The 26,322-nt window shown below is 31.7% G+C and overlaps 3 protein-coding genes and 2 non-coding genes across 7 annotated transcripts; 1 reads left to right on the forward strand and 4 right to left on the reverse strand.

Moving 5' to 3' along the window:
• The first annotated feature begins 4,380 nt into the window (after positions 1-4,380).
• NAC2 (NAC domain containing protein 2) lies at positions 4,381-6,151 on the forward strand. Its single transcript, XM_022287065.2, has 3 exons — positions 4,381-4,721; positions 4,979-5,289; positions 5,379-6,151. Exons 1-3 carry the CDS (start codon positions 4,538-4,540, stop codon positions 5,883-5,885), a joined length of 1,002 nt encoding a protein of 333 aa, XP_022142757.1. The 5' UTR covers positions 4,381-4,537; the 3' UTR covers positions 5,886-6,151.
• A 5,814-nt stretch (positions 6,152-11,965) lies between these two features.
• On the reverse strand, positions 11,966-15,097 carry LOC111012915 (Peroxisomal membrane 22 kDa (Mpv17/PMP22) family protein). The gene is made up of 7 exons (XM_022287231.2): positions 14,512-15,097; positions 13,585-13,725; positions 13,378-13,491; positions 13,054-13,227; positions 12,609-12,724; positions 12,355-12,439; positions 11,966-12,264 (listed from the first exon to the last, which is right to left on the reverse strand). Exons 1-7 carry the CDS (start codon positions 15,007-15,009, stop codon positions 12,259-12,261), a joined length of 1,134 nt encoding a protein of 377 aa, XP_022142923.1. The 5' UTR covers positions 15,010-15,097; the 3' UTR covers positions 11,966-12,258.
• A 2,128-nt stretch (positions 15,098-17,225) lies between these two features.
• On the reverse strand, positions 17,226-22,392 carry LOC111012901 (Cyclophilin-like peptidyl-prolyl cis-trans isomerase family protein). 3 transcript variants are annotated; one of them, XM_022287206.2, is made up of 12 exons: positions 22,153-22,392; positions 21,401-21,661; positions 21,229-21,318; positions 20,890-20,985; positions 19,953-20,060; positions 19,694-19,743; positions 18,786-18,888; positions 18,540-18,593; positions 17,940-18,098; positions 17,741-17,863; positions 17,577-17,626; positions 17,226-17,492 (listed from the first exon to the last, which is right to left on the reverse strand). In XM_022287206.2, exons 1-12 carry the CDS (start codon positions 22,315-22,317, stop codon positions 17,381-17,383), a joined length of 1,371 nt encoding a protein of 456 aa, XP_022142898.2. In that variant the 5' UTR covers positions 22,318-22,392; the 3' UTR covers positions 17,226-17,380. The 3 variants fall into 3 exon arrangements, with proteins under 3 accessions (XP_022142898.2, XP_022142899.1, XP_087975183.1); XM_022287207.2 differs by having other exon boundaries at positions 21,401-21,669; XM_088119057.1 differs by having other exon boundaries at positions 21,401-21,677.
• Positions 22,393-24,924: 2,532 nt separating this feature from the next.
• Positions 24,925-24,996, reverse strand: TRNAQ-CUG (transfer RNA glutamine (anticodon CUG)). The gene has a single exon. It is a non-coding gene; the product is annotated as a tRNA-Gln (tRNA).
• A 740-nt stretch (positions 24,997-25,736) lies between these two features.
• On the reverse strand, positions 25,737-25,808 carry TRNAQ-CUG (transfer RNA glutamine (anticodon CUG)). Its single transcript has one exon. It is a non-coding gene; the product is annotated as a tRNA-Gln (tRNA).
• Positions 25,809-26,322: the final 514 nt, after the last annotated feature.

Below are 26,322 nucleotides of genomic sequence, written 5' to 3' on the forward strand. Positions count from 1 at the left end.
TATTTGCTTATCAACAAAATTCATTTATTTTAAATGATATGACCCATGTAATACGTCCGTGTATCTAAATATGTTTAAAGTACAATAATTTAATTATAAAGGTAAAAGATTATAGATAATTTTTTTAATAAAGTCAAGAATTTTAAAAGATTTAAGAACTATAGAGAAAAAGGTAAAAGATTTGGGCCGATTTAATATATTTGTTTAAATAATTGTTTATTGATGTAAAAACGCAACATATTTAGAAATGAACATTTATCTTTCTTTTCCTTTTTTTACAAACATTATTTATCTATTTATTTCCTTGAGAGAGATAGAGAGCAAAAATGTGTGTGGAGGGGCCCAAGTGGATAAAGTTAGTAATTATTCGATTATCAAGTAGTTGAGATTTATAAATTTAGATGAAATTATGAGTTTGTATTTATCCATTCTTCTCGAAGGTCAAATCTTTGATATAAATGGTTTGAGAATTCTTTTTCAAAGTTTAGGATTTTTTATTTAAATGTGATTCGAAATGAAAACATATATTTCTTTTCCTAAACACTTTTAGAATGAGCGTTTGGCACATTTTAATATTTCTAGAGTTTTCAAAATTACTTTTAATTATCTAACTAGATATAGTATAAAAATTTTCAAAGATATATTTTTAATGGGCTAAATACACTTCTCATATTTTCAAAAGTAATCTTAAACTTATATTTACTTCAATAGATCATTAACTTTTTAATTTTTTATTTCATTAAATTGAATCATAAATTTGAATAAATAACAAAATTAATATTGACATTACGAAAATTTATACCTTCAAAGTGGAAAAAAACAACAATACAAGAAATTAACTAAGCCACAACAATGTTGATCATGAGCTAATTTCTTGTAATGTTGTTTTTTTATTTATCTTGGCTGGTTTGGGGTCTCACGGAATAATTTTAAGGTCTTGGGTTCAAGCCACATACGACACAACTTCCATCAAACGATGACTCATTGTGTATGGGTATGAGAACAATGCGCATATCCCAAGTATAAAGTTATAAACACAAAAGGGTCGCCGACTCCGGGGTAATTAAAAAAAAAAAAGAAAAAAAAAACCATTTTTGTGGCTATGCGTGGGAGATTATTTTTTTGAGTTTCATCATAATACATATTGCAAATGAAGTGAGGTAAACCTACCACAGGGACGTTTTTTCCCCGTACCATTACAAACTCATTTTTTGCCACAAACTATATATTTACAAAATACTATGTTCCATATTTTTAGAATAAAAATCCATTGCAAATACGTTTGAATAACTATTTTTGTAATTATTTACTTTTCTTTCGACGTATTCTCAGTAAAATTTTAGTAATTTTAAGATGTATAGCAACATCAACACATTTTGTTCGATTGGGACAGCCTCATTTTTAAATAATTTTTTTTTAAACATCTTTGTTACCGAATATTGATTCAATATTGATAGTGAGAAACTCTATAATCAATAATATGTTTGTTTGATGATTAACCTAGGTAAGGATTGAAATATATCACTCTATAATAATCAATTGATTACTGAGCATGTTTTTTAAGAAATGTGTTAATCATTCATTCACTAAGTGATATTTAGCCATTTGTTTTTTGTTTTTATACAGTAATCGTTAATCTATACAATCGATTATCGATCTATTATTTTTTTCAGAATATAGCGGCATCACAGATGAAGATAGAAAATTTTAAGCTTCAATCTAAATTGACGAGGATGTTGATTAAAGGTAAATTCCTCTCTCATTGTTGTATAAAAGAAGAAATCTCTTTAGATCTCTATTATATTTTATAAATAGAAACATAAATTTATTATTATTATTATTATTTAAGAAAACTAAGTTTGAGAAAGCATAATCTAATTGTTGTGAGAGAGTCCCACATGATGCAAAGGCTAAGGTGTGTAGTGGTGGGATCCAAAACAATTTAGGCACTCAATGGGACCCCTTGGATTAAATTATTTACCAGCATTTCATCATATTCATGAGATCTCCTCCATGAAAAAAAAAATTAATTAAATTAAAAAGGAAAAAGAAAAAATAAAGAAACACCATCATGGGATCAACCTTATTAAGATTTTGGCCATATATCCCAAAACTCTTTTTGTACTCTTTCGCTCTTGTTTTCTCACCTTTTCCCCTTTTCATTAAATTATACCAAATTTTCTTTTATTTGAGTTCTCGAACAGTCGAGAGATTGAAGCTTCAAATTTAGAGAATATAGTATAGGCGAGATAAAATTTTTTAAAGTATATAATAATTAGTTTTAATTTTATAACATTGTAAAATTTTAAAATTTACCCTCATTGGCAATTTTCTTTAATTAGCCTAAGGATATTAAAAATTGGGGTGGAATGACAACTTGAGTCAAAATTGTCAATTAGAAGTATAAAACTAAGTAATAAATTAAAACACTTATTTACCTTTCTTTGCCTTTCTTGTAATCAAAGCTTTGACTTCCAACTCTCATATTTATTGAACTAAAACGAAATCAATTACATAAGTTGAACATTGTGTATAATAATTTAGTTAATTTCAACTTTGTTCCCAATTGACGTGGTTGGTTTCAATCTAAATTTACTTTAATCTCTTAAATAACTTAGGCATTTTAACCTTTTTCAGAGAGAGAAGAAAATTAAAGGCATTTTAACCAAGTTTCCAACTTATGTAATTACTTTTAACGAATAAAATGATTAGGGTAAAATTAAAAGTATTAAAATATTTTTGAAGAACTAACTAACTATATAGATTAAAAGTATTTTTTAAAGTTGTATAAACACAGGGCGTAGGACTGAACCTTAGAAAATGTTATAGATTATGTCTCGTCATAACACAATTTAATTTTTTTCATTTTTGTACCATATTTTTCAAAGAATTTAATGGTAAAAAAGAAAAAATACTTTATCCCAAAAAATCCAAAACTTAAATTTAAATAATTAGTTTTTGGAATTATAATAATTAAAATATCCATGACTTGAGCACAAAATAATAAAATTGATTATGATTGGACTCGATAGAAGCTGAGGTTAAGATTAAATTTAATCTTTTCATCCCTATATATTCTCTACTAAACTTTGTTTCTTTATTTCTTTATTAGATTTTTTTTAGATCATAATTATGCCCTCGTGCTTGAAAGCCAATAGTTTTTGTGCTTTTTTTTTCCATTCTAAGTGTAAAGATAAAAGATTCGAACTTCTGGTCTGTTAGATCGATGATATATATTTTAATAAGTTGAGTTATGTTTAAGTTGACAAAATAATATGTTTATACAACTTTTGATTATATATCCAGTGGATCTAGTTTAATTCAAAGTTGTTAATTGTTTTTCTAGAACTATGAGAAATAAAAAAATGTCTAGAAAAAGTAGAGGTATTTCACTTTATGTTTAGATTTCACCAACTTCACATCTAGGTTTATTTTAGAGAAATTATATTAAAGCAAATCTACCATCATTCAATTGTCCAAGTTACATACCCAAATGTTAGAATTTTCTTTTACTTTTGATAATTTGCACTTGATTTGATAATCATTTTATTTTAAGTTTTATTTCTTTCACCATTAAGCTTTTGAAAATATTTATTTTCTAACTTCTTAAAAACCCTTCTAAATTCTTCTTACCCTACTTATTTGATTACTTTGTTTTTTCTCTATAGTCTTAGACGTTAAATTAAAAATAGTTTTCAAAATTGGGCATATTAAAAGTTAATTGAATATCTTAAAAGTATATTCTTAAATAGTGAAAAAAAAATAGAGGACAGATAAGTAAAGAAACATAATAAAAATCGTTATTAAATGAGATACTAATTAGTAAATTCAATTATATATATAACAAAAATGTAAAACCAAAATTAGTAAGTGGAAAACTAGGGCACCCAAAATTAGAATTTCTCCAAACAGTGGATTCAAAGGAGGGAGGGAGGGAGAGAGAGAGAGAGAGATTTCCTGTAAAATTTTACACAACAAAAAGGATGTCCATTGGAATTTGGACAGTGGGACCCACATTTTCCCCCACTCTTTTTCTTTTTCTTTTTTTTCTTTTCAATATTGGACAGTGGACCCCACCCATCACTCTCACACGTGTCAAATTTCGATTCTGTCTTCCACTCACACGTGTCGCCTCTTTAACGGCTCCAGTTATACTTCGCATCAGCATCAGGTGCTTATCGCCTGCATCATAATTCTCTCGCCACCTCACACCCCATCTCCAGTTAAGCCACAAATCCAGGCCTCCAAAAGACTAAAATACCCCTCTCTCCTGACGTGGCCGTCTCCAATTGGCTGCCTGTGAAACGCTAACATAATTCCGGCCGCACCGGATCCTTCCCGTCTCTTCATGTCCGTTTAAAAGATGAGCTTTGCCTGTTTTGTGCAGCATTTTGAGTTACTGAAAAAACCATTTTTCTTCTCCTTTCTTTTCTCCCTTCTCTTTCTTCTACGTTTTTAACCAAAAAACAACAACATTCACAGTGATCGGAAATTGATCTGAATTTTGTCTCTCACTCTCTCCCTGTCTCTTCCAATCATGGAGAGCACCGACTCGTCGGCCGGTCCACAGCAACCGAATTTGCCCCCCGGCTTCCGATTCCACCCTACCGATGAAGAGCTCGTCGTTCACTACCTCAAGAAGAAAGCCAATTCTGCGCCGTTACCCGTCGCTATCATCGCCGAAGTCGATCTCTACAAGTTCGATCCTTGGGAGCTCCCAGGTATTCAACGAATTGTACTTCGAGTTATAAATTTAATTTTAAATCATCACTCGGCCTAAAAATTTAAAACTAATCTTTAGTCGTGATATGGTATTGAATTAATGCTTAAATTAATAAGTTAGAGTAAATTTTATTTTTATTCCTATTCTTTTGATCGATTACAATCAAGTAAATTACGGTTGAATTGATGTTAAAAAAGCTGAGTAAGAAGCTAAACATGAGTTTTTCTCTTTTTCTCCTTTTTACTTTACGAGCAGCAAAAGCTACTTTTGGAGAACAAGAATGGTACTTCTTCAGTCCTAGAGAAAGGAAGTACCCGAACGGAGCTCGGCCGAACCGTGCAGCGACGTCCGGTTACTGGAAGGCGACGGGCACGGACAAGCCGGTGCTGGCCTCGGGCGGAAACAACCAGAAAGTCGGCGTAAAGAAGGCACTGGTGTTCTACGGCGGAAAGCCCCCCAAAGGGATCAAAACCAATTGGATCATGCATGAATATAGATTAGCTGACAATAAGCCCAGCATCAATAAGCCTCCTGGGTATGATTTGACCAAGAAGAACTCATTGAGGGTAAATTTTCTTATTTTTTTTTTCCTTTCTTTGTTTGAATTACACCTGTTAACTTTAATTTTTGGGTGTCTTTTTTTGTTGGTTGATAGCTTGATGATTGGGTTCTATGCCGAATTTACAAGAAGAATAATTCACATAGGCCAATGGATCATGAGAGGGAAGATTCGATGGAGGATATGATTGGATCAATACCCCCTTCAATGAGGCTAAATCAATACCCCAAATTGAGCATCAATTACAGCGCTGCATTGCTTGAAAATGACCAAAACTTGCTTGAAGGACTTGTGGGTAATGATGGAGGAGTTAACGCTACCAATTCCCCCAAGCCCGACCTCGCCGTCGCTCTAAAGCGCCCAACGCCATCGTCGCTCTTCTGGACCGACGACGAGGATCATTCCGGCGTCTCGTCGAGCAAGAGAATGCATTTTGAAAACAGCCCCAACGGCCAAAACTCCACCACCTCTTCCCTCGCCACTCTCCTCACAAACCTCCCTCAAACGCCGCCGTTGCACCACCACACGACGATGATGGGGTCGATTGGAGATGGGCTTTTCCGGCCAGCATACCAGATTCCGGGTGCAAATTGGTACTCTTAGGATGATTGATTATATGATATATGATCATCACCAAGTGGGGGAAGAAGAAAATTAAAACCAATCAGGTAAAGGTACTGATTAAAAACACCCACACCCACCAGCCTTAGCTTAATTTGGTGTATAATTTATAAAGAAAAATGATTTTTAGATTTTAGAATATATTTGGATATATGGGTATTGAGAGGTTTTTGTTTGGTAGTAGGTAATGTTGTTATAGAGACATTTTCTAGATAAAGCCTCACAAAAATGAAAAAAAAAAAAAAGAATCTCTATCTCTGATCGTCATCTCATCTCATCCATCCCAATTTCTATACCCATTTGGAAGAAGGCCAATGAATTCATATAATTTGATTTTTTTTTTTTTGGGCTTTGAAATAGAACAGTGAAACCCTTTTGTACAGAGTAATAATATATATATATATATATATATATATATATAAAATCTACATGTATTGTGGTGTAAACTTTATTTGATACAGATTAATTTGTAATTTATTTTGTCTCTCTCTCTCTCTATTTTTTCTCTATCTAGAGTGTCACGTGCAGATGCATGTGATCTGAGGTTTGTTCATGTGATGGGTTGGCTGTAGAAATTGCGTACTTATAAACCCTAATGGGAAAGAGATCTGATTTCTTTCTAACATATCTTCCTTTTCCACCCAAATTTACTCGCATAAAGAGCAACCAAACGAGAATAGTTCTTGCATCAATTTTCGTTACTATTATTATTGTTTTTTTTTTTTTTTGAATGAGAGTAGATAAATTCAACTTTCATTATTGATTCTACTTTTTTAACCTTTTTTTACGGTTTATTTCAGAGGGAGAAGAAAGAAGAAAAATTAAAAAGAAAAAAAAAAGATTTGAAGTTTATATCGACAAATAATGTCGAGATGTCAATTTTATAGAGATGTTTATGGAAACGTCGGTGTAATAGTAAATTTGATGAATATTTCTAAAGAAATTTAGGAATTTATAAAAAAAATGGCTTGAATTAATGAAATAATATTTCACATAAACCCTTATTAGTTTTTTTTTTTTTTTTTACATTTAAACTTTTATTAATGTCTCTTATTGAGGTTAAATACAAATCTATCTGTTGGAAATTGTTTCTATTTATTGGTCTCAAGAATGAATTGTCCTTTGTCTCACGGGATGGATTAGAAATGATCCTCACAAACATATCGCTTTCTGTTGAAATTTTGTTTCATGGACATTTATGTGAAAAAGAAGGTAGGAAAATGATATATTTTCTTTTCTAAGGAATTAGCACACTAATTATCATTTATATTTCAAGGTATTCACTAATAAGATGATTTTCTGATATTTTTCTTGATACATCTCTCTCCTAGTTTATTAATTTAGCATTTTATCCAACATATTTCATATACGATTTATCTTATACTAAATTAAAGTTACATACAAATATCTAAAAAACATGGAAGAGGTTTGATTTGCATGGAAATCAATAGTCTAATTTCAATAAAGATAATGTTATTAGTCTTTTTTAAATGAATTAAGTTTTTTTTAGTTAAAACAAAAAGTAGAAATGAAGATTTGAACTAGGATAACCAATGTTTTGACCCATTGAGTTATATTCAGATCAGAAAATTAATTAAATTTATGATTATTATTTTTATTATTTTTTAAGATTTAAAAAATTTTAAAATCTTAGCCAAAATTTTTTTAACTATTTACTTCTAATTTAAAATTTTAGCTAGGATTCCAAAACTGAAAATAAATTTAAAAAAAAAAGAAATTTGTAAATAAATAAGCATAATTAAACAAAAAACAAAAAAAAAACAAAGTGGTCATAGTCTAGTTTATTTCCTCTTTAAACCCTAGTTTTTTCCTCAAAAAATTATTTTTAGGGAAAAACTATTTGGATTTTTCAAAATCAAATTAAAATCAAAGTATATCAAAGACTTGGGTGATGCCCCAATTGAATTACATTTCCAAAGAAAATAAAATCAGATAAGATTTTTAGATCAAATCTCGAGAATTAAATTTCTTACTCTTTCCACACTCACAAATATGCCAACTTTAATTAAAATAGAAAATCATTTTTATTTTAATCCTAAACAAGGAAAATAGCATTAAGTAGATATATATGGGTGTCGGTGTCATTTTCTAATTTCATTACATTGATAAGACATAGCTAAGCATATTCCATGAGGTCACAAAAGAAATTGACTACAAGAGACACTCTATATTGCCTCACAAGTTGCTTTTATTATTTTTTTTTCTTTATATTTAAAAATATATTTTTTTTTAAATAATAATAATTTTTTATTTTTTTATGGCTAAATGGGACCATTCCCACAATTATCTAAATGGGAATCATTATCTTAAAACTACCCCATATTAAACACCTCTTTTAATTGCATTCCATTCTGAGGAAAAAGTACAAAACAACTTTACAATGCTTTGAATTATTAGTGCTTAATTTTGGATTAGAAATCAAAAGCAATTAGCTATGTGATTGATACTTCCACTCCAAGCCTACCTATTATAAACCTCTATGAATTAATTAGCCTCATCTATTTTTAATTTTTTCTTTATGCTACTGACCCCACATAGATTTTATTATCATTAATAATTTTACAACATTAAATCCTTTTTTTTTTCTAAATTGTATTCCTTTTGATGTAGATAGGGTAAAAAAAAAAATTCAAGTGGAGAAAATAATGTAATACTTAGATTTCAATGCCATTGTATGTGATTGTGGGCTTCACAAGCATGCATTAGTATTTGAGTAGATGTGCATAAACATTTTCTATCCTTTGAAAAGAACAAATTGACACACAAAAAATGGGTATTAAGAAAAAGATTTTAAAAAAAAAATTATTTTCAACATCTTAAACCAACAAAAGGTTCAAACTTTCACCTAAAAAATATGGGACATGACTAGAAGAACAAGTATATACCCACAAAATTTGTTCTGTCTAGCAACAAATTTTTAGAGAGAAAAAATTTTGGTATTACTCCCACTATTTATTCAGGTGTAGGGTTTAATTTAATGAAATAAAAAAACTTAAAATTAAAATTAGCTTATCGAACTAAAACCAAAGATAACTCAAATCTTCCTCTTATCTTATCATTGCTCATGATTTGGTATAGAGTCCGTGTAATCGTCGGTATTCTCACCGGTGACATTGTTGATTTTCTTCCCTTTCAAAGATCGGATTCTTCCTCTCGGGTTCCCTTCTCCTCGCTCATGGAACTCCCCCAATCGAGTCTCATGTCCTTGGGAACATACAACCACTTCGATATTGGGCTCTTCGATGAGTTCCACGAACCATGTTATTGTATGACAAGACAATCAATTCTAGTGTCTAATATGTGATTTGAGAAAGAATTGTTTGATAACATTACCCAATTGAAGTCTCAATTTCATGGAAATATCAATAAAATTTCAATAACGATATATATTTCTAGAAAAATTTATAAAAATTATTTAAATTAACAGATAAGCATTTTACCCTTTCTAAAATAAGTATAAAATTCTTTGTTATTAATATTATGTGTTTATTTATGGTATTTTCTTTATATTTTCAAATATTTAGTCAATTTGTTTACGAGACAATGAAAATATCTATCCACTCCTATATCCATGCCAAATTCATTGACATGTAAAAGTATCGACATGTAGATCGATATTTAATATCTGGGTCACATTCAATACCTAAAAACATAAATGATCTCTAGCATAGGTGTGGTTTTGACCAAATATGTCGATTTCCATCTCATTTTTTACAAATGTCAAAATTTTATAAAGAGAATGTTTGACAGCCAATTTAATATACAAAATGAGTAATTGCTAATCTACTAGATATATATGAGCTATTAGGGGATAATTATCCTGTCAAAAAAAATATTAGGGGATAATTAAAGGAGTTCTTTTTATTGAGAAGTAGGGGAACTTCAAGTCATAGGCCAAGACAATAGTAACTATTACCTATGATATATGCTATATGTGAGCAATATAAAGATTAACTTTTTGTTGGAGTCCAAAAGTTGTACCCTTGTATTTAATTTAAATTTTGTACTTGTTGGGCAATTTCTTATCACATCCTTAGATTATTGTCCTAATTTGATTGAATTGTAAATATTCTAAAATTTTAAGTTGAAGATCAAATAAGGAAACGAAGATTTAGTACTAGGCTAATCAGACTTCAAGAGCTCGAGAAGAATCATACTTTCTTACTAACTATCGACTAGGGATAGTGGTTGGAATTGGTGGAGTCAAAACGATGTCGGAACGAGTTAGGGATGAGTCGAGATGCGTTGAAGTCGAAGCGGGGATGAAAATGGGAGAAAAGCAGAAGTTGCAGGTCACACGGACCGAGAAGACAACGTCGTTATAGGGCGCCACGACGCTGTCCAGATGGTACACGCAGACGGTTTTTATCCGTCCGTAGTGCCATGGCATCGGGGACAGCTAATATGATATAAATTATATATTAATACTAGACCTACACTATTCATCAGGCAGCATAGAGAATTTATCTATTATTTACTTAGTTCAAGAAATTAACTTAAATTGAACTTCAGGGATGGTGAAAGTTTGCTTCTATCTAATCTAATTTGAAGGGAAATATTATTATTAGGATGAATTATAAGTTTAGTACCCCATGTTTTAATTTTGTTTCTTGTTGCGAACCTATTCAAACATGTTTTTAAAATTTAAGAATTTTGTGCTAACGGGACTTTGACCTTTCAATTTTGTGTTCAATAATTCGTCTAATTTTGAAAAATGTCAATTGGGAACATATTATTATACAAAAAATTAAGATTTTAAAGGTATATTAGACACAAAATTAAAAGTTTATGAACTTATTAAACACTTTTGAAAACATAGTAGATACAAACCCTAAAAGTTCAAAGGCTAAACTTGTAATTTAATTAGTCATATTGTTATTAGTAAAAGAATCAATTTTTACACCGAACTTAGTAACTTATATCAATTTTTACACAGCTTTTAATTTCATCAACAATTGCATCTTAAGCTTGAATTAACAATTGCATCTTAAGCTTGAATTAAGTGTTGCAATCTTTACACTAACCTTAAATAAATATTACAATTTGCATCTTCTTTATAGATTTTCATGGAAAGAATCATTAGGCTTTTGTGCGTACAATAAGTTATAAAACATATCTATAATATCAAATTGACGAGATGTTAGAATAATAATGACATTAGAGTTGTCATATTCAAAAAATAAATAAAAAAAATTTAAATTTTAGAAGGGTTATTTAATAATTGATTTTATGCATGATCAAACTATGTAAATCTTAATTTTTATATAAATTATTTTTTTTAGATTTTAACAATTTTTATGAAAAAAAAAATACTTATTACAAGTTCAATTTAATAAAATTAAAAAATTAAGATAAAAATTGATGCACTTCAAGAGTAAAAGTTGACCCTTTCCTTTCATTATTATCTTTCTTGCAAGAGTACAAGATTCCAAATGATCAAATGAGAACTTTAGCCATGATGAGAGGGATGAAATTACCGATTTAGCCCTGGTATGAGAGATATATCATATTTACTTAACCAGAAGTTTCTGCTGATAAATTATATGCAATTCACCAAATCATTGGAATATCCCTCATAAGAAAAAAGTCATGCGATAGAATATTAATGGTGCTGCTTTGTACTACATGTGGGGTCTCAATGTTCAATGAGATCCTATTCGTTCCTTACCTCATCCAAAAGAAATATCCTCTACATTCCAGATAATACAGTGAGCTTCTTAAGAAAGGAATAGGTCAAAAAAAAAAAAAAACGAATAATAGCATAAAGATAGGGTTGATGCTATCGATTCGAGTTGTTTCACCTACATTTCAACTAATCTCATGAACTAACCACTTGATTCTACGACCATTGGTATTAGAAAACTCGTAAGATATCTAATATCTAAAATCAGTAGCTACCATGACTTGACCTATAATCTCTACAACATCTAAGTATACCTTGGACTTGGCGCCTTGGCGGTTCTCGTCAGCTCCATTGACCCCACAGCTGCAGTGTTTGATGACTTAAAAGTTAAGAAGGTTCTTAGCACCATGGAAAAACCTTGAAGAACCAATGAGTGGAAGATTTTGATATATTTTCGCTATATTACAGTTGGTGGTAAGGCTATCAAAGGAGAAAATTGGACAGGTAATGTGACATTTACAATCAAGTTTAGAGATTTCTAGACAACATACAACAATCAAGATTGGCAGCTGCAATTCCATTTATACATGTAGAGTATACCATTTCGGATCGCAGTCCATGTGGAGAGTCGATCATACTCTTCAACGTTCAAGTTGAACCGAGCAACAAATGGTTTCATCTTCAGATCTGTACATGGTCTTTCCTGCAAGCTTACCCCTGATAAAAGGGAAGAAAAATGGAAATGGTTATGTCAGTCACTGATACTTGGTAAAACGGTTGATCAAAAGTGTTCTAAGACCAAAATACCTGAGTTGAATCTGTGGGAAGAGAATCCGAACTGGAATCTGTTGCTACCTCAGAGATTCTAGCCTCCGATTTCTCGTTCGAATAACTAGCAACCGGATAGATTAGCGAACATTAGGATCAGAGAACTAGTTACACAATCAAAGGAAAGCATGTTGCACAACAAGTTCACATGCCAGACAAGAGACAAGATTTGACTTGAATTCAGCTCATTCTAAAATATAATGAGTAACTCAATGATACTACTGTATGCTTACGTGGAGAGTATGGTCACCCAAATAAGCTCTACGCAATCAACCCACAGGAGTCTTTGTTCTACTGGAATAACTCCGTATGTGATAAGATGAGCAAATGGCCAAAGTTTCCAACCCGCCTTAATAAAAATAAATAAATAAATAATAAAAATATAAGTTCAGAGGATCTTGACAAAAAATGACGAAACATGTATAAGCATATCATTTGAGCTTCTCCCGCATTAAATAAAATATTGAATGTGTCTTTTTTAGTTGACCAAGGACTTCCTAGTTCCTATATTGATTCATTCAGCTTAAATATGAGTGAAAAAGTATTTTGACCTCGTCTTCCAATGTTTCAATGATAGTGCATGAATATCAGCGCCACTAAGTTCAGGGATGTGTTTTGTCTTATTCTCACTAATCTCAGAAAAATGTAAACATTCAGAGAAAAGATAGGATCTCTTACGGTAAGCATAGGCCAGAATGTCGCCTTTAGTTCATTAAATATAGAAACAGGGGACTCGAGCCGCAGGAATCCTAATACCACAAAATAAATACTGTTCCAAACTGCTGACCATGCCGTTTGGTCGAATGCTACTTTAGCAGGAACTACCCACCAATCTTGAAAAGGAAAAAGACCCTGGAAAACACAACATGGAGGGTTTTTCTGTAGAGGTAAGTAACGCGACTGGAATATTTTTCTATAACTCAAACGAATTGAAGTCTGCCTTTAAGGTAAAGAGACATCTTGAAAACAATGTACAAGGAAAATAAAATTCAGAAGGCATACCTCACAGAAATGATAGTAATAGTGGGAAAGGGAACCATGTAGAGAAAAGCCAACAAGGCCTGATCTGAACATGCGCGTTCGATCAAATTCAAATAGAGGTTTTCCTTCAAAACACTGCAAAAGAAAGTCATATTTGAGAAAACCCCTTCACATTGCCACATAAAGAAGCTTTTTTGGGCGTGTAAAAATTTGATGGTATGAAATTACCTGAGCAATCCAATCTCCAAGAGAGTATACAACTCCACTAATCACCATTTTAGCAAGAACTGGGTGAGCCTTAAGAGCTTCCTCATAAGCACTCCAGTTGTGTTGAGGGGCATATCTCAGTATTTCGTAAAGTGTCCACCCCTGCAGGTTAAAAAGAAAAAAAAAATATATATTTTGATGACTCGTTTGAACTTTGAAGTGAAATTTACTTGAAGAGTATCCCTCACTGCACTGTTTTATACTAAAAATTTCCCGAATTATGCCAATCAGATCATATATTTTTAACTTCTACACGAGTAGCAAGAATTACTGGGGGTGGGGAATTATTTGGACCAGTTTCATATAACCATGAAATTATGGAGCTTAACCTTAAGGATTATGAGACTAAGAATGTGCTTGAGAGTGCATTTAAAATGAGAACTTTTAACCAAAGGCTTGATGTAAAAAGTGTTTGATAACAAATTACTTCAGCACTTGGAATTACAATCTTAAGGGTGTTTCTTAATGCTTCACAGTCAACTACTTGAGCCAAAAATACTCTATAATTGCCTTTTTACCACTCTTTAAGGTACTTAAGCAAAGCATGCAACTCTTCTTCAGCTTTTCCATTTTTCGCTGAAGCAGATCAATTACAGCCTAATATTAACCAATTCATTCTTGTCTGTTAGTTAAGCTAACTTGATACAGAATACAGATATCACCATTCACCACATATCCGTCCATTTTGTTAACCAAAAAACCTCATCAATAACTAGTTGTTTCTGCTGCTCCCGTTAAGATTGAACATAGTTTTCTAACATTCTTACAGAATATTCAAGTTATATTCACTACACTAGCTTCATCAAAGCGGTTCTCACTAGATAATTCCACCAACAATGAAGTAATCGCAGAAAGAAAACTATACAACAATTGAAAAGGGTCACTCACATGCCAATAATCTTGATCAATGGTGAGCAATTTGGTGAGAGCATAAGAACCCGCCGCCAGAACAATTGTAGCATTTATAATCCGATCAATCATCAGCCTCTCAATTTCCTCGTTCCCTCCTCCACCGCCGTCTCCAACAGAACCAGAAGAAGAAAACCCCTGAATTTCACCAGCGCCACCCAACGAGAGCTCACCGAATCCCCCTACGGGACTCCCCAGCTCTCCCTCCACGCCTTCCCTCTCCACCCGGCTCACCACAACGCCCTCTTGCTGGTCCGTACAATCCGCGGTCTGCACCGGGATAACATCCAGCTCGTCCGCCGCCGATTTCAACGCCCAATTCTCTCTCCGTCGGCTTATCGAGAAAACCGAACTCTGCGGAAGCTTCGGCGCGCGGTGGAAATTGGGGGCGGCGACTGTTTTGGGATGAGGCGCCGCTTGTTTTACTCTGGGGAAGGAAGGGAACCTCTGAGGAGCTGTGGCGTGGACCGAAGCCATGGCCGGCGCCGCGTCGGAGCGGAATCGCGACTCGACTCGGGAGGAACTGAGTTGCGAGACGACGTTACTCCGAGTTGGAACGATGAAGAGAAAGGAAATTATATACGATGGTTGTTTGGTGAAATCGTATACGCCGATTTTACGTTGTTATCGGTTTGCATCAGCGTGTGATTGTTGATGGACAGTGATGATGAGGGTGTCAAATTTTCGGCTGATGGGGTGTACGATGTTAGCGAAGCAGCGGAACTTTTTCTCCGTTGATAGGAGAGGATTTTAGACGGCCAATTACTGTACACAAAACCGTGAGTGGATCACATTCATCCATGAAAAGAGAGAAAAAACAGAATGTCTCTGAATTTTTAAAAAGAGAATAATATTTAATTAAAAATGCAATTTTTTAGAATATTACATCCAAGGTTTTAAAAACCTTGATGACGAAAATATGGAGCTGAAATTTTCCATGGAAATATTGATAATATATCAATATCTATTTTTAAAATTATTATAAAAAGACAAAATTGATAATAAATATTTAAATTAACAAATAAGTAATTCATTGTTTCTAAATGAGTTAAGATGATTAATTATTATTATGTTGATATTTTTTACATGTTATCGATTTTTACACAATACAGTAGAAATGTCGATGAAAATTTAATACTTTGATTCTATTATGATCGGTAAATTTTCAAATATTATATTTTAATAATTTTTTTTAGTAAAAAAGTAAATAGGAGATTGAATCTCAAACTAGTAGAGAAATAATAAGATAACCTATGGGCTGGAGATTCGAATTCATCCGTTTGGATTTAGGTTAAACTACTTATTAAAATTTGAAGTTGTTACTTTGAAAATAGAGGACATTTTGACCAAATATTTATTATAGAAAAATCTGAGAAGTAAAATAAAAGAGATTGTGATTGTGACGGATCTGATTCAAGAATCCCGGCCACAAGTGATTGTGGGAATCTCTGACTACGAATCTAAGCCCAGATATTCACACATGGGCCAACTCGGCCCAAAAGTATTGCCCGACGAACTTGATCAAGATGAAAACGACATGTAGTTCAAATATCTCCACCTTGTGAGTATCAATAAATTATTAAAAACAATTATCAATTCAAAAATCTACATAAATTATAAACCATTTTATTTTATTTTTCCTCGTTTGGAATTTGCATATAAAATTTAAGCTGCAGGGAACTCCACATCTTCGTAATGTTTGTGAGTTTACGTTGTTATGTATATATATATATGTATATATAATTTTAGCGTCGAGTCTATACTCTTGCATCGGCTAATTTCTAAGGACAATAACGATTTTAAATTATTAAGTTCTTTTTAACTTAGATGTCTATAACTCATGATTTTGATAGACCAATCATATTCTTTATAATCATTTTAAGTAACTTTAGTTATTGTTTTTGTTTTTATACCCAATCGAAAAATCGTGAGTTTCAATCTTACATCTACGTGGTGTTATAATAAAAAAATATTGGCAACTCAAAGAAAAAATAAATAAATAATAAAAAAGAATTGACAAATATTATATTTTCTTTTAAAATTTTTAAAGATAAATACGTGTATTACAGGTCTTGAACAAATATCTAATTGGCCTTTGAGGTGAAAAAAAAAAAGTTATTACTCAGTTTTAACAGGGCTCAAACTAGGGAAGTTGAGGGGCTTGAGCAAATTATGAGAATTCAATTCAAAGAAAAAAAAACAAAGGGAAAATCTAGATTGTTTATAATGATTTTGTTTTCTATTTTTGGTTGTACTAAAATAATTTTTAAATCTATTTTTTGTTTCTAAAATCTCACTAAATTTTATTATTATTGGTATTATTTATTTTTCAAGTGAACAATGGAGTTGTTTTGGTGTATTTTTATTTTTTGTTTTAAAACCTGTTTTACAAACTAGTTTCTATTATTTTTAATTTCTAAAAGTTTTTATAAATTGTTTTCTCGTTCTTATTTTTCTTTATAACCTATTGATTTAAAAATATGATACATCAAATCAAACCATAGCACTTTTTTCCATTTATTTTTCAAGGAGGAAGAAAGTAATTTTCTTCCGCCAAACCAACACCAATACCAATAGAAAGGAAGGATTTCAACCTTACTATTTTGGTCAAAAATATATATTTTAAGTCTCAACCAATTTAAATTATGCTGAGATTCGCCAACCAGCATCACCTCTTCACAATACTCAAAGTCTAAAAGATCAATAAATATTAATTAAGTTGCAAGTTAATTTCACCAGCAACAAAACTTTACCAACAAATACAAATGAAACAATCACAAGTCAAAAATCAAGAAATGTACAGAACCAATTGCTAGATCTGGTTTTGATAAGAACACAAGAGAGAGAATCAATTCTCATCCAGTAAGATGAGGCGGTCTCGACCTTCCACGAGTTTCGCGGATCGAATTATGTCCCCAGTTTTGATCTGAGGAAGGATGTCTCTTCCAACAGTTGTATATCTATCAATCATAATAAGAGTATAGAGAGAGAGATTAATGAAGCTTCAAAGGTTGAAGAGAAGGTTTAGAGGTCAAACTATTTACCCAAAAACTGAAAATTGCCCTTCATCAAAAGACAGTCCTCCCAAGCCAGACTGCCAATATATGAATTGCATTACCACAAAGAAAATGCAGACTTGTGATCACTTTGAATTGAATGAGAGCTGCTTGAAAATAAATACATCAACAAAATAAAGTATCAAACTTACATTTCTTTTATCATACAGATAGAAGAAGAATTGATATGGTGAAGAATATTCCTCTGAAGTTTCACTATGTGCCATGGCAACTGCTCCATACACAGACAGAGGTAAAACTGGCAATTCTCCGTCCTTCCATGTAGAGGAAATAATATAAGAAAAACAAAAAGGAAAATAAGTTATTTTCAAAGGCAATTATGAACAAAACCTGAACACTAAGGGTTGTCCGGTATAAGGGCTCGAATTGTCCCGACGGCTTTATTTCCAAGGGAATACTAGTGCCTTCGTTCTTATCAATACCATTTTCAGAAAGAACAGCTTGACTAGTAGAGCTGAGTTTTGCCCCATCATAAGCTCCATCAATTACCTGAAATTCAGTGGATAACATGAAACACATCATGAATTTCCATGCACAATCAGTAGGTTAGGTTAAGGTATCTATAAAAGATTAAATTTAACCCGTCAGCTTAAATCTTTGGGTTGATTAATGATTTAACATGGTATAAGAGCAGGTCCTATGTTCAAACTCCTGTAGCATCATTTCCTCCCATTTGTTGGGTCTTGGGCAAATTTTGAAGCCCGCAAGTTAGGGGAGTGTTAAGGTATCAATAGAAATTAGATTTACCATAACCCATCAATTTAAGCTTTTGAATTAATCGGTGATTAACACAATATTTTTACGCCATTTGTAAAGTTTTCTTCATTTATATGGTTAAGTACCTAACTCATCAATGAAAATGTAAAAGCAGTATAAAGACATCCTTCAAGTACGCTTAGCTTGAGTGGGGCTGAAGCTCAACTACCTTACCAGTTTTGCAAAGTTCCCTGCTGTCAACGGGGCTGAATATCCATCCACAACAACCTGGATACATGGACAATAATATCAGTATGACTTCATCCGCCAATTTTGTTTATGTGAAATATTGGTGATCACAAGTGAAGACTGACAAGCTCAAGTTAGAATGGGAGAATATATCTTGTGAATTAAATATAAAATTGTTCACAAGAGAAGCACCAAAACTTGTTCATCAAAACTAATCAAGGTTCAACAAACCTGAATTGTAGCTGTACTTTTAGATTCACCACCTGCTTGTGGGGAAAAAGCTGAACCATCTCCTTTCTCAATTGTAAATTCAACAGTTCCTCTCCCTGTTAACCTACAGATCACTAAGAGACATTGACTTTTGACTCTTACAACTCATGGAGAATGTTCATTACATTTCTATAATATATAAATCAAAGTCATTTATCAAGCACATTTGACATGAAGCAATAATCATAATATCAAGTAATAACCCACTAATCTGAGGTAATATTAGACTAAATACATTTATCCAAAATGCAAAAATAGCTCCAACAGCTTATCTCAATTATCTTTTGCAAATATGGAGAGGTAGCACTACCAAAAAAAGTCAGACATTCAAATAGTGAGCTAAATCATGAATCAATAAATTACGAGTATCAGCATTCTGAACCACGAGTCTTTAAATCATTCTTCACGGCAATCAAGATTACAAAAAGCAATATTTCATGAAACGAAGGAGTCATCCTAATGCAAAATCCATTGAAGGAATCAATTGTATAATTTGTCGGTCTAAGATTAATACATCTGTCGTATTTATTTTAGATTAAATGAACCACGATGTCTTAGTTAGGATAGCAGAACATTTAGGATTTTAGCAGTATAATGTCACCACTGTGACACAGAATCTAACCAAGTTTGGTTTAGGGATATTTATCTGTACAACAAGGCTTATGACGTAAATCCTCGTTTGAAATGTGGTTTTATATTTTGCTATACTAAAATACGTGAATGTATCATGACAATAACCATCTGTATTGACTCTTTTAAGCTAATCCTTAATCCTAGTAAATTTCAGTTTGAGGGTCATAAGAAAGGATATACGGGTGCAAAAGCAATGTTCAAACAGGAAATCAAGTATTATTGGAACAATCACTGACCTTGGATACTTCAAGTATTGCTCAGGCAATAAAAATGACAATCCAGGGGCCTGTTAGAAAAGAATGCTAAGGAAAATATACGACATGAACCACATGAAAAGCAAAAAACATGAGCCAGATAATATTGTTCCTAGACTAAAACCAAGCAGACTTCCAAAAATTAAAAGAAGATGTAACTCCAACATCTCTACCGAGTACAAAGCAACATTTTCCCCATGGAATGTATTGGGTAGTTCTTTAATTAGTTTAACATGCTAACCTGCAACAATTCCAACTCTGCAACAGTATCAAGTGATGATGCAAGTCCTACAGACACTTTATCTGGGTCCTTATCCCTAATACTTTCAAGGAGAGTTTGCAGTCCACCCTGAGAATCAAAGAAATGTTATCTTGTTCATCTAGTTTCTGGAACGATCAATAAATTTAACCAAAACCTAATCATGAAAAAAAATAAATAAATACCAAATGCATAGATGAAAGATAAAGAAAGAGAGAATAGGACTTTAAGTTTGTATAAATTTGTAATTCCAATATCACATAACTTCAATTCTTATTTATCATTCTATCTAGCCACTAAAATCACCCCACGACATACTGTTTTCTGGGACAGTTAAACAGCTGAAAGACCTATTTATCAAACCAAAGTCAGTGTAAGACATATTAAGTTCTGACCTTTGAAAACTTAATTTTGATAGCTAGAGAGAACTCCAAAAGGTTAAAATCATGATGATCAAATTTTATGAAGCACCAACACCTCATTTTACGCGGAGGATTGTGTTCAAAAAGCACTAAACAGTACAGCACATGAATCCTGACAGGAGTTTAAATTCATTGATATGATTTTTTTAGTTTACAATAATTCGATGACACATTGCGCCATTGCAGGCACATCATTGAAACAGTCAATGCTTTATAAGAATAAATAAAAGTTAAGAATGAAATGTTATTATTTTATATTATGTATCCTAGACATGTTTGGTTTCTTTATTTATTCTTTTTTTTTTATAAATAAAAAGTGTACAATTGGGGTTTGTTAATGTCATATGCATCTTGCATGTTTCTGTACATACTTCTTAGGTCAAAGGCTTGTTACAATCTCCTCGTTTAATTTCAATCAACACTAGTTTTCTAGAAGAAAGAATAAGTGGAGATATTCAACAGATTTACAAGTTAAACAGAGCTCTGCCCTTATGTACCTTGCCATCAATAAGAGTTGTGTATAATGATGAACCTTTTTCCTTCGAGTCTGGTGGTATACTTCCCAAAATCAAGTCTTTTTCATCAACTGCCAGCTGATATCAGCCAAAAAAAGACAGTCAAATTGGAACATGTAAGTGCTCCAACTATTATGTACATGATTACATCAAAATGAGGAATAAAAGCGGAAACAAAAGTAAAACTGAAGTGAACTCATAAATGACACCTAATGATTAAGGAAAGAATGAAATTGTATTCCTACAAGCGATGATCTTCTGGTTCAGGTTTTACTTTATGTACTACATCAATGAAGAAGTACAGTTATATCAATATGTTACCTTAAGAGCTTTCTTCACATTGCCCTCCATAGTTCCAAAAGGCTTTCTCTGAGGAATCCTTAGCAAATATGATAGCTCTTCTAAAGAGTCCTAGAAGGAAAAACAGTTTGGCTGAGAAATTAATGATTACCATAAAAAGAAAAAAGGTACATAGTAGAATCTCAGCAACAACCTGTATCGCCTTCATACTTGTGTTTGCAGGAATTGCTCTCCTCAATGCAAGTTCTCCTGTTCTTGGAACCTTGGTATCAGGCGAATAAAGTACTGCCACTGCAGGATGGATCAATTGAAAGTCCCAACTCAACAAGGGCAATGGAGAAGAAACTTGGATACATATAAGGATCAAAGTAATTAACTTCCCAATTTCCCTCTTTCCACGTTCAAAGGCTGAAATACATGACTTTTGGAGACAGTTATGTTGGTCCTCTAATTCCTGCATGGCTGAAACTCTATTCAGAAACTCAGGATCACAAAATAAAAAGAAAACCAATCCCTCAGTCCGATCAACAGTGTATAAATAGTTTCCTGGACAATGTCTGAATGTATGAAAGAGCTCACTAACCAACTGTTCCAACCTAGTGAAATCAAGCATCATTTCTTTATCTGGATACTTCTCTACATGATAAATTACACGAAATCGACTAGCACAGATTAACAAAAGCAAAGTTCGACTTCAAAATGTCAATAGAGGTGGCACATTCATACGATTTCTCTCTTTTCCTTTTACACAGAAACTTAAATCTATTTCCAGGAAAACAAATTCTATCTGCTTTGAAAATCGCCACACACTTCCCACCAAGATAGGCAACTAAACTCACCGGAACAAGTGAGAAATTAGAGAAGGCTTTTGTGCAAGCAATTGAATAGGCAAACAGCACTCACAATGTTGATTTAAAACAACTTTAGAGTGAAATCGGAACCAACCATTGATGAGGTACTTGCAGTTATGGAAGAAAGTTTGGGGAGAATCGAGGGGCGGTTAAAGCGAGCTTCGCAATGCGTATGAAGAAAAATGTGTTTCGTAATGTGAGGAGCAGCCGAGAAAGATAACCGGCGACAGAGAACGGCTGGAGATAAAGGAAACGCCATGAATGGAAGTTTGGTAGCTGCAGAGAGGCCTTGGCGCGCCTCATCCGTAGAACAAAGCTTATCTGAAACTGAATGCATCATAAAAATAAATAAAAAATAACCAGAAAAATAATATTTAGTTTTGAACAAACTAATCATTAAAATACATAAACAGATATTAATAAAATATCTATAGTGTATTGCCAGTGCAAGTACACGTAATTTTTCTTTTCTTTTTTTTAAATTTTCACCAATCAAAGATTAAAAAAATATATTACTATCTATTGAAAAAATAATTATAGTAAAAAATGGTCTATAAATCAACAGATGATGTAATTCAATTATGTTGGTGAAATAATATTGCAAGAAAAAAACTCATTTTATACTCGTGGAGGGTGAAAAAGTTATAAAATTTTTGAAATTTAAATCCAATTAAAGCTTTATAATTAATTATAAGTAAAGATAAAATATTTCAAAATTGAAATACAAAACATTCCACCTTTCACCATTTCTAAATTTCACACATTTACCAATTTGGTGCACTTAAAACGTTTCTCTGGGTCGATGTTTGTATCCATAAAGAGAATATCCACGACAATATCACGCCCCAACTCATTCGACATAAACGTATTGTTAGAACTCATGTCATATCCTTATCTTCAGATGGTCTTGTAATAATAGACTTGTTAACATCATTCATGTACAATGAGAGGCGTCCAACTTTCTTTTCGTAAGGTAAATGAATATTTATTGTAATGCATTGGATGAGATGGGATAGAGTAGAGTAGTTATGAACTGACACCTGAGTGACTTTTGTTGGGATTAGTGGAGCCAAATCTACGTTGGAACGAGTCAGGGGCAAGTCGGGATGCATCGGGATGTCGAAGGAATGAAAAATGGAAGAGAGGCGCTGCAAGGTCATTTTGGCTAAGAGCACAACGTCGTGGCACTGCAACAAAATTTCAAAAGAAAAAAGGGACGCACGCAGATGAATGATGTTGTAATGGTTGTAGCGTTGAGACACTACGTCAAATATAAAAGGATTCTTTTGATTTTCGTTTAGGTTTGAGCCGTGGATTTAATTACAAATCAAAGGGGCAGTCATGGGTGATTATTAAGCAGCCTTTTGAGGGGATTTTGTGTAGCAAATCAGAGGCAGCGAGTCGGGTATTGGCAGTAACAAAAAAGGTCAGATCGAGATCGTTGTTTTGGGGTAATTTAGATCTTAATTATTATGTGACTGTTTTTCATTATTGTACCTAAGTACATTGTGTTCAAATACTTAGAAGCTATGGGCTTTTGTTGGGACCTCTACGGAGTTAATATCTAGGAGATATATTTTTTAGTGCTTGTATTCAATCTCATTTTACTTGTGTCGTTTATTGTTTTCTCTATATTTCTCATTGTGTTGTGTGATTGAGTTAGATAACTAGATATAAACGTGGAAGGGGAAATTGTTGGATTGCCTAATTTCCCAACAACTTTAAAATCATACCTTGTTTTGGTCCCAGCTACTCTTGAAAGAAAAATTCGGAAGAATGAGAGATGGTCCAGCTTAAGACTAAAATTTAGTTGATAGAAATATAAAATCAAATCTATTAAATCATTAAATGTGAAAAAAGTAAGTTGGTTCAAATACTTAGAGTGTATTAAGTGGTTTCAAGTGAGAAGGGACAAAAAAGAAAATATATGTATAAGAGCAACTTGGAAAGTCACCCATTCTTTAAATCTACTAGAAAAAATGATTTAGTTATTTGGACAAAATTCTGAAGCACCACAATAAAAAACTAACATAGAAACCACTCACCCTTGCGGAAAGAGACTTAAATAATTGAAGAAAGGGGTACAACGTAAACACAAATTACTACCTAGTTCAGATTGACAATCTATCTGAAATTATATATGTTCATGTAAGATAAATTTAATATTAGATTTCAATCTATATCACACTCAAATAACTTGGCTGGAAACTGTAAAAGTTTTTTAAATTATAAAGGATAAATTTATATACCAACAAAATCTAAGAAAAGAAGAAAAAAAAAACAGAGAGTATAATATATTTACATTATTAAAATTATAGACAACTTATGAAGTTTATGTAACAAAATATTCCTTTCAGTCTAAAAATATATTTCAATTAAAAAGGGATGTCTTTTAATTTTGGAGAAAAGAAAGGGTAAAATGTGAATATATATAAAAAAAAACCGGCTAAAACAAAAGTTACGTAGAAAATGAGGGCTAAAATGAAAGATAAAATTTTGGATAAATTACAAATTTGATCCTACAGTAATAATAGGAACAATTTGTAAGAGCTTAGCACTGGAAAAAAAAAGGAAAAGAAGAAGGAAATTGGTGGATTTTTCAAGTGGGTATAAAAGATAGTTAATGAATAGTCCGTGAGATTTAAATTATTTAATCTATTATATAGATTAAATTAATATAAAAATTCAAAATTTGTGAGAATTTTAAAAGTAAACAACGAAAGTGTAATTTAATATTTTTTTAAAGTAATATATAATTTAATATCATTTGACATTTATATATCAAATAATTTACTGTTGAACGAAAGGGAGTGTAAAGTGACTAAATGAGGCAAAATGTAAAATATATAAACAATAAAAAAGAAAAAGGTCCCACCGAGATTTGAACTCGGGTTACTGGATTCAGAGTCCAATGTCCTAACCACTAGACCATGGGACCATTTGTTCATTAAGTTCAACATTTTATTATTTAGATATATTTACAAATTACGTAAATACAACCATCCAAATTCATTATTTAAACGGATTTTTAATATTTCTATTTTTACTTTCAACTTCTGAAATTTCGATCTTAAAAATTGATGTCTAAATGCGTACCTGAATGATTTGTGTATAAATGTGATTTTGTTTAAAAAAAAAAAGTAAAGTTTAATGATTTAATTTTATGCCAATAATTAAAAGGTCTAAAAATTAGGATATGACTTGATTTTGTATGGAGGTTTATTCACGTTTTAAATAGATATTAATTGATAAAATATTCTTTTTAACCTTTTGAAATGATCTAAAATTTATTAACCGCATTGATATCTTTTAGATTTTAGATATTTAAATTCTACTGATTCATTCTATATCTCATTATAATTATGCCACAGTTTATATTTTTCTAATTCTAATAGCCTGTAGTTTATATGGAAAATTTGATAATTATACAAAAACATTTGATACCAAAAAAATAATAATATAAGTCTAAATTATATTTCATCTTGATATATGATTTGAACGTATATGATAATATATAATTTACATGAAAATTTCTTTCACATTAGCTAAAGAGAAGGATCACAGGGAGGCATCGAAGGAGAAAAAGAATTAGGCAAAAAAATTAGAATACATTATGGAAAAATAAAACTTCCATCGAAGAGAAGCAAATGAAAGGCTTTATAAAAATAAATAAAATTAAGGTCCCACCGAGATTTGAACTCGGGTTACTGGATTCAGAGTCCAATGTCCTAACCACTAGACCATGGGACCCCTCTTAGCTTTATTTAAATTTCATAATAAGAAATTATTAACACTATTAAATAATTTAGTCTCATTTTGTAGCTATTATATTTTGTATATTTATTCCAAATTAATTTTCTTAATTTTGTCATTTTAATTTTTTAAAAAGAAATTAAATTTCTAACTAAATTAAAAAGTATATGAGTTTCCAGATTTTTTTTCCTTCAAAATTTGAGTAAGTTTTTAAAAGTATATTTTTGAAAAACCAAAAACGAATAAATAGTTAATAAAATTTAAAACAAAATAATTATTGAACTGAACCAAAGCTTATTTTTAAGACATGTTTTAATTATTGGAAAAATTAAATTAATTATTCTAAATATAATTATTTTAAAAAATAATTAGAAGTTATTGTTGTTTTTATTTGGACGAACTAGTCTTGTCCAAGTGGCAAAACTAGTCTCCGATATATAAGGGTGCATTTGATTGGTAATCAGAAAACATAAATGTTAAAATAAAGGATTCAATGAAAATCAAAGTTTAT

The sequence above is a fragment of the Momordica charantia genome (assembly GCF_013281855.1).
Source record: "Momordica charantia cultivar OHB3-1 chromosome 10 unlocalized genomic scaffold, Mcharantia_2.0 BLBB01000010.1, whole genome shotgun sequence".
Taxonomy (NCBI): domain Eukaryota; kingdom Viridiplantae; phylum Streptophyta; class Magnoliopsida; order Cucurbitales; family Cucurbitaceae; genus Momordica; species Momordica charantia.